The sequence below is a fragment of the Gavialis gangeticus genome, unplaced genomic scaffold (genome assembly GCF_001723915.1).
Source record: "Gavialis gangeticus isolate Ggan-Ray unplaced genomic scaffold, GavGan_comp1, whole genome shotgun sequence".
NCBI classification, from domain to species: domain Eukaryota; kingdom Metazoa; phylum Chordata; order Crocodylia; family Gavialidae; genus Gavialis; species Gavialis gangeticus.
In genome coordinates, this window is record NW_017729032.1 from 37,492,076 (window position 1) to 37,500,845 (window position 8,770).

An 8,770-nucleotide genomic window follows, 5' to 3' on the forward strand; every position below is an offset into this window, starting at 1 on the left:
CTCTGGTGAAAAAAGCAGTACAGGACAGAGTGGAAGGATTGCTTCCTGCACCTTGAACAGGACACTTCTGTTAATACATCCCAGTAGTTAAGTCTGTTTTGGAACAACATTACACCGCTGATTCATATTCAGTACAGGTCCATTTTAAGCTCCAGATCCAGGCTGCAACCGAGCCAGTAATTCCCTTTTTGTATCTGCATGTTTGATTGTTCCATCTTAAGCATGGCACACTGCACTTGAACTTACTAAATTTCATCTACTTTATTTTAGACATTTTCCAAATTAATATGAATGATATAAAAGCCAAATTCTACTGACCATTCTCATGCAAAATTCCCCTTGAAATCTCAGAGACTCTTTTCTCCAGAAAAACCCTACAAAACTGACACCTATAGAACTATTGCATTGTGTTTATCTTGCAGCAAGTTTTATTTACCAAAATGAAAGCCTACTGTTTCTTCATAAAGAACCAAATTTAAAAAAAAGTTCTCAGTAGGACGTTAGCATCACAACCTAGAGAAAGAAAAATTATAATTTTAAGAAGTGTCATTAAACTTCACAACCCATCCATGGTAAATATACACAACTTCAAAATTAACAAATTGAAGAGTTACTTGAAACCTCATTTTTGTTAACTTAATGATGGAATGAATTTTATTTAGTATACAGCATTGAATGCATACACGTCAACACCAGTGCCGTAACAACAAAAACAAAACTTGTAAAGTTAGCAGCAATTTCTGCAAGTACAAAAATACACATTTATTTCAGAACATATATAATAGCAAAATTTATCAAGATATATTATACAAACTCAAAGCATTTTAGATAATGCATTACTTTTAATATATTATAAGATGATTTAGATGGCGCATAAAATTACATAGGTTCTGCTTGCAATAATATATAATGCCATTTTACAGCAAAATTAATAAACTATTCACAACTTAAACATGAACAGAACACCCAATGGAGCACAATAAATGAAATACAGAGAGTTGGGAGTTATATAAACTTCGGTATTTAGCTTTCCTCCTTTTTGAGCATATGCTGTTTTTTCCATGTGCTAAGAGAAAGAGGTGATAGGAACTAATGAGATACCTTGTAAACCAATAAAAAAGTACTACATTTATTTCTTGGAGGACAATGAAAGTAATAACCATCATAGTTTAAAAACGGTAGTATTAATACCACAGGTATGGCATCTATGGTGGCTTCACCTACTACATCAAAACCACAGAGGACACAGACTTATATCCACAACACTTAATACAGGAAGGATATACAGTTTCCCCTCTTGACAAAACACTCTACTGCACTTGTCACTGTTTTGGAACCAAGCGCTTCCGGATCCTAGGACAGCAATCTTTAATTAAAAATTATGTGGGGAAGTGACTCTCTTAAAGTTCATGATGACAATATGAATCCTATAACTCCCCAATGAAATTTATCCTCTTGGAATATGAAACCTAGGCTGATCAGAGAGTAATTCCAAAGGCATTTGTTTATGGTAGTGATTTTAAACATAAGATTCTTCTGCAAAAATCCTTTGGTCAATCTCTTCAAACTTGGGATCGCTGCAATGCTTTTTTAGCCTTTCCTTGTTAATTTGGATCACGGTGTCAGTCCCTGCCTCCACTTTCTGATGAGATTTATCAACATCTGGTTTAAACAAACATCCATCAACGGCCCTTGTGGTTTTTAGAGACAAACAGAAACCCCTTTCAGACTCATCATCAATAGATTTTGATTCAGTGCTTAGCAAAGCTTTATTGCTCTCAGAGTTTATTTGTTGGCCATCTACCTCCATGGACATTGCAGTCTTACTTAAACTGTCCTTGATGAAAAGTTCATGTCCAGCGCACAATTCAGGAGCATCTTCAGCACTTGGATTTGGGCACTTGATGACTGGGTTGGATGGCTGTCTTTTACGTGACAAAAGCTGAGAGTTTTCTTCCTCTGCTTCTTCCTCCTCCTTACTTTGTTCAGCTAGCAGCTCCAAGGCTTTAAGTCTCTTGTCTTTTACCTCTGTGGGGCAAAATGGAGCACTGGATGGCTGCCCACTTCCAGGAGTGGAGGAAGGAGTGTCATCCTGTACTGTTTCTGTGGCTGTATTTTTTTCCATTGATACATGTGCTTTCAGTATCTGCCATTGCTCTTGACATAGATTATCTTCTAATGGATCTGAAGGGTCCACATGTGGTTCCAAAGTGATTTTGATAATTGTCTTCTTCTTCTCTTCTTGCTTAGATGCTTTGTCCTTTTTTCGGAGAGTCCAGTTTTTCACTGTGGAAGCCCCATTTTTTAACCAAGTGCTGGGATGCAGAGTAACAGGACTCTTTTGAGGAGGCCACTCAAGACTCTCTTTTTTAACACAAACTGAGCTGCTGTTGCTAGCCTGGTTAGAAAAAGAGCTGACTCCAGCACCTTGGCGTATGCCACAGAAAGGGCTGCATTCAGGAGAAAGGTCTCCAGGTTTCTTTTGAAACTGAAATCCACAGTCCAAAGGAGAGGAGGTCTCGGTTGGGGTAAAAACTGAATAGTCTGAAAACTGGGAGAAAGCGCTGTCCAAAGAGCTCATTGAGGACCCAGAAGGAGATGTTCCAGGAGAAGATAAACTAGAACAGCTAGTTCTTGAGCAAATGTTTAATCTCAGTGGGGTCGGTGGCAGGAGGTGATTGGCTAAGTCTTTCTTTTCACCCATTTGGTTTCGCATGCTACTCCGACCAACATCAATTCCCATTACCAAACTCTGATTAATAAGCTTTTGCCCTTCCATCTGCAATGAACGCAGCTGCTTGAGATAGTCTTCATCTACATGAGATAAGACAGCATCACAGCTGGCTTTTCGCATCGTGTTATCCTGACACTCATTGAGATGGGTTAACTTAGAGGTGGGAAGTCCAATGGATGGCTCTGAACAGCGTCTGTGCCTTCTTGAGTTTTTGAGAGCATCTGGGACAGCTGAAGAATAGCCTAGCGTATCAGAACAAAGAGGCTCATTTTCAGAGTGATCCTTTGATGAAGATTTGTGGTGTAAACCAGGAGAAATTCTTACAGGCTTTGACTTGGGTGGAAGCTTAATTTGAATCTCTTCAATTTCTGGCTGGTCCAAGTCACAATCACTTAGCGTCAAGACAGAGTCCCTGCTCCTGTTATCTTGACCTCGTTTTTTGATCAAGTCACTAAATGAAGAGTCAGCATCATCATTCAGCTCATTTTCCAAACTGTCATATGAAGAATCATTCAGGTGAAAGGAAGAGAGATCTGTAAGAAGATTAAATAAACATTAGGATATCTATGATTAAACAATGCTGATGACAAACTGTTTCATTGGCTTCAAACATACTCTTTTCCTTCGGTAACCACTTGCCTTGTAGAGACTTTTTAGACAAGACACTTGGAGAAAGGATAGTCTCAGAAGAATTCTCCCAATTTTAAAATGGAATAATAGAAATGAGTCCTGTTATGCCCCAAATCAACAAAGCACTTAACCATGTGGGTAAATGCTGTGTCAGCAGTGGTTTTACATTAGTGTATGGACTAGTACAAGTGTAATACATTATTAGACAACCACATCTCTAAGTAATATTATAAATGTGTATAAAAAAAATTGGACAGAACATAAAAAGGCAGGTCATATTAACATGCCTTGCTAAGACTCATGAGTAGGAGACCTACTCTGAACTTGTGCTGAAGGCAGCCTCCAGTTGATTCAACTTTAAATAGGTACCTGATTGCTCAGTCTGAGGAGATAAAGGTGGCAGGATGTGACATAGGCTGTATCACTTGTACGCAGCTGGCTACAGAAACTGGCATGCTGTAGCTACGCTAGCCTCATGGACTGTGTTTGGCTTGAGCAGACCTTTAACATTTTGATGCAGAGGTGAGATTTTTTTTACTGACTATATTGTAAGGCAAGTTCTCATCTCAGTGGCAGGTTAAAAAGTAGACTGCAGCCAGATGCGCTTGCCTTGGCATAGATGAAGAAGGAATTTAGTCACGTTACACCAGAGAGAACCACCTGTGGGATCTGGGACAGCTATAATCCCTAATGCATAGCACAGCCAGTTGTGTAACTCATGCAAAATGCCAATAAAACATTCAGGTGAGGCTGTTGCGCATACTGCATGCGGTACATGTAGCTTTTATTCTTACAGAAATGCTGCTCAGAATTTTTTTTTAAATAAGAGCCTTCAAACTGGTATTGTGGTTGTTTGTCTCTAACCTGTCTTTACTGAATGTTGCTTTACTATGTGTATGGGGCTTGAAGAAGACGTAATTAATAACACTTTCAGAAACCGCTTTAATACCCAAATTTCACGTCTTTCCTAGAAGCAAAATTTGCAAGTCATATTGGAAACCAGGGGAGCTACCCCCCTCTGAACAGTTGTTTCCAATCCTGAAATGGTAGGATATCTGACTTTAAACATAGGCAGTATTCAATCCTGAATTTGAGTGTCTCAAACATGTGGAAAATATCCTTTTGGTGCAAAAATGCCACAGTCGAGGGGCATATTTCTTAACAGTGACCAACTTTTGGATCACAAACTGGAACACACTTGTGTTCCAGACACACCACGAACCTTCAGAAAAGTAGCCTGTGCCACTTTTAATTCTGGTTAGCACAGCTATGCTAAGTGAGGACTGTGGGTAAGCTCTGCTTTTAGGCAGAGCTAATTCACTCTGGTGCAATGGTGTAAGAATGTGTTATTGCGGCAGGAGCAATAGCCAATTCACTTCTCATTTTCAAAATTTGGACAAAAGTACTACTTCAGTGATCCTTCAGGAACAGCAAGAACAAACCCCCAAACGTGGGACCATTCCAGCAAATGTGTAAGGGTTGGTCACTTAGAAATAGAACCAATGGATTCCTGATAAAGGTGAGAATGGTATGGTCCGCGTTGTGTGCTTAAATTTATCGTGGGATTCCTATTTATCAGATAAGAATCACTATCCATGGGAGAAATGGAGAAGAGTTCATACAAATGTGTATGCCTGAATGGCGAAAAACAGCCTTCCTTAAGATCTATCTGCTTTGCTGACTGGTTGGGTTGAGCTACCTACCACAGACAACACAATGGTTTACCTGAGCCATCTTCCGTGTTGTTGCATGTTATCAGCATGTCCCCAAAGAGGGAAGTCACTTCCTCTCCAAAAATCCTGAAGCAATTTTCAATTAGAAACTGCACCAGAATGGAAATCTACAACAAAGCAGTGGCAGTTAGATCACTATTCAGATCTTGTACTGGAGTTGAAAACAAAACTCATTACATAGATCAGCAGCAAACACAAACCAACACAAATATTCATGGAAATCATGTTGCAGGCACTGTGTTGATATATTATATGGTGCCCCAGTCTTGGTCTTACAACAGCCTGTGTGATGGTAACCCAGGTAGTACTCAGATCTAAACCAGGTCTAGCAGGGACAGTAGCAGGAACATATGCCAATCACCTCACCATAACACTGAAAAAGGAATAGGGAAACAATACAAAATATTATGGATTTCCCAACTGTTCCCAAGCAGGTACACCTTCTGAAACAAAAGCCATCCTTTCTTTGGGCCTATATTAACCCTTAGAATGCTAAAGGACTCTGCACTAAGAGAAGCAGAATAGACACACTAATTATCTAGTATACATTGGCACTGCCCCTCTCACTACTGTTGTAGGTGCTGCTTTTTCATCTGCACAGATTCAAGACCATCTCAACTCTCTGGCCCTTTTCAACCAGAACCAGATAACTCCTTATCTCCTCCCTTTGGGCCTCATTCCCCTTCCCACCCCAACTCTTGGCTGCTAGTTCTGGCATGCAGTCACTTCCATCCCAGTTCTCCCCCATCCACTGCCAAGCCTCCCAAGTACAACCTGGCACTCTCAGGCTGGTTCACAATCTGAAGGAGGGGTTCAACACTGGAAAATTAAGGGCTTGGTGACACGGAGAGGGAAGGTGATGCAGAAGAGAAATGGGTGGCACTGCACTTGCTTCACCCAGGAATCCTGCCTCCTTCATGGCTCAGCAAACCCTAACAAACTACCCCAACTCACACATTTCTAAGAAATTAGCCAGTGTCCTGGTGACAGACACCTGGGGTATGAATTCAACTCCTAAGGATGAACAGGCTTTCTGCAAATGTCCATTTTTCCTCTTTAGGCAACTGCCTCACACATTTCCCATAACAGTGCTTCTTCCTCCATACTCCCCTTCCCCCTCTTTTGTCCATAGCATTGTCTTTATTGATAGCTTCCCAGTGGCACCTGATCCTACCATTTTCAGCACTGCTGTCCTACAAAGTAGCTGGGTAGATTGATGGTGCTTGGTCCTCCTAACCTTAGCTCATAGCTACTGCCTTTGAGAATCTTCCACATGGAGCCATTACTCACTGGCTGCAACTACACAAGCAGGGACTGTGCAGTAACCGGCATTACTGTGCAGTACTGTCACCACACAGCTTTTTCACATGGTACTGCACTTTAGCAACGAGCTACTCTGCAGTACCTCATTACTACTGCGCAATAGCATTCCATCATTGTTAAAGCCCACTGGCACTACTGCGCAATTGCAAAAAGATACTGAGCAGTAGCTCATTGCTACTGCATAGTAGCATCCCATGTAGACGCACCCACTGAGGTCCAGACACTGGCAGTCTCCCTCCTCTGCATTTTCTCCACCTCCCCGCTTACCATATACAGCCTGGGGACCATCTTAATTAAAGTTCACCTCCTCACCTCCATGATTCTTCAGATACATTGCTCATATCATGGACATTTGTTTATCATCTCCATCCCCTTCTTTCTCCCCAAGTACTGTGAGGACAAATCAATTAATATCTGTAGAGTACTTGGAAAAGAAGCCCCAGTCCCTGCAAAAGTGCTAAGCATGATCACTACTGGTTACAAAACAACTAGCCTGGCTGAATACAGAGATTCGTTGACACAGGACTGTCCAACTGGTGGCCCACAGGCTTCATGTAGTTTATGAAGTGTTATTTTGCAGCCCCCAGGCTCCTGCCCAGGCACCACTCCACCTACCACTATGGAAGCTGCTGCTGTTACCATGGTTTCCTGGACCCTGCTCCTTCCTCAAGTTGTATCTTTTCCCTGCGGGTGGGATGGGATGTGGCTGTGTGGCCCAGAGAGCACAGAGCTGGAAGGCAACCATGTCGTGCTCACACTGCTTGGTGGGCAAGGGCAGGGGCACTGCCAGCACAATGGAGGAGCCAATGAACATACAGGCTGGGGAGTTGGTCTATGAAATATGCGGCCCTGGCCGTTCTGAAAGTGGACAGCCCGGCCTTAACAAAATTGTGGCTTCTCTCACCTTTTTTGTGAATTCACTTTCTGTTTCAGGGCTAGAGGGAGTCGGCGGCCAAAGCAGGCTAGGGGCAATGCACACGGCTAGATTAAATGCAGTCATCTGGTTGTCTTCCGATTGCTTTTCTATATTGTGCAATACGCCAAAAAGGTAGCGCAGGAGAACCACATTCGCTCTGGGAAGCTGCTCCATTAGCCTGAGAAGACGCACACACAAGTGTAATTCTATTAATTAGTGACCTGACAAAAACAAAGCTGGAAGAGAGCATTCTCCACATGCAAGGACACAAAATAATGGAACTACAGAATTGGAAGCAGGGGGAATGCAAGAAGAAATGACTTATAGTTGAAGTATCTTCTCAGAAGAAAAATGGCAAATGGTGTGGAGAAGTTTCCTACTCAAATGTAATGGCTTCCATCTTCCACAGGAAAAATCACAACAGCTGCTCAGGTACACTGAAGTATTCTAAGAATAAATTAAACCTATGCTCAGTTATTTTATTTGATAAAGTAATTGCTAATTTCTGTTCACTTAGCTACAAAATTCACTTATTAATACTGGATCGCCCTATCTTTGTGTGTGAATCAGCAAGGCCCTTGTTTAAGAGATCACCTAGTCTCTTCTGCTTGCATAAAATAATTTCTTCCCTATGACATGCTACTATTTTGCTTGGTCTAAAAGACTGTCTGCACTGCCTCTGTAGTGCTCTCAAGACTGCTGTCAAGAACCAAGCCCTGCCCACCCAATCCCACTCCCATTTTGGATGCTCCAAATCTGGAACTGGGGTAATGAAGACACTCTGAGGATGTTCCCTTGGGGCAATGTAGATGCACCCCTATTTTTAATGTTCTCAGCAATGGGGCTTCCCACCTTGCTGGGCTCCACCATTTCAATCACAAGTGAATCCCTACTTCAAAACAGTCACTGAAGTTAGAGATAAATGGGGGGGAAAATGTGAGTTATCAAATGCCCTATTTTAATCGCATACAATACACCCCAGAAAATAATATGCACCCTGTTTCTGACAAGCAGAATGAAGAACAAATGTTTCCACGTTTATGTTTGCAAAGAGCAGAGAGCCTAATCTTCAGTTGACTTACCCTGTCTTTCCAGCTTAAGAAAAGCTGAAATCCTAGGTGCTATTAAAGACAGCTTTCTATAGGTAGATCTATGATTTTGAAAAGAGCAAAAGAGTCTCTAGGACTGTGAGTCTCTAGGAGCAGCTAGCAGATGGCAAAATCGCGCTAAGAAAGGTTAGCTTGATTAGTGGAACGTCAAGAACATTAAAAATGAGAGATGATCATTAGGTACCTGTGGAATAAAGAACAATAAGCCATTAAGTCAAATGACTCCCACAGCTGTCTGAATAGTAATGTCACAGCTGCTGTACTGTGTAGCAAGGATCAAGAGAAGCAGGCAGAAAAATCAGCTTCCCTGCTTAATACTCACACC

The 8,770-nt window shown here is 41.7% G+C and overlaps 1 protein-coding gene across 3 annotated transcripts in view; it reads right to left on the reverse strand.

Annotated features, from left to right (window-relative positions):
• Positions 1-395: 395 nt before the first annotated feature.
• Positions 396-8,770, reverse strand: part of ARHGAP20 (Rho GTPase activating protein 20) — a 100,361-nt gene continuing 91,986 nt past the window's right edge. For all 3 annotated transcript variants that reach the window (XM_019525316.1, XM_019525317.1, XM_019525315.1), the window contains 3 exons: positions 7,325-7,514; positions 5,090-5,204; positions 396-3,267 (listed from right to left, as the gene is read on the reverse strand). In XM_019525316.1, coding sequence (XP_019380861.1) covers positions 1,520-3,267; positions 5,090-5,204; positions 7,325-7,514 — 2,053 coding nt within the window. In that variant the 3' untranslated portion in view covers positions 396-1,519. The remainder of the gene's footprint in view (positions 3,268-5,089; positions 5,205-7,324; positions 7,515-8,770) is intronic.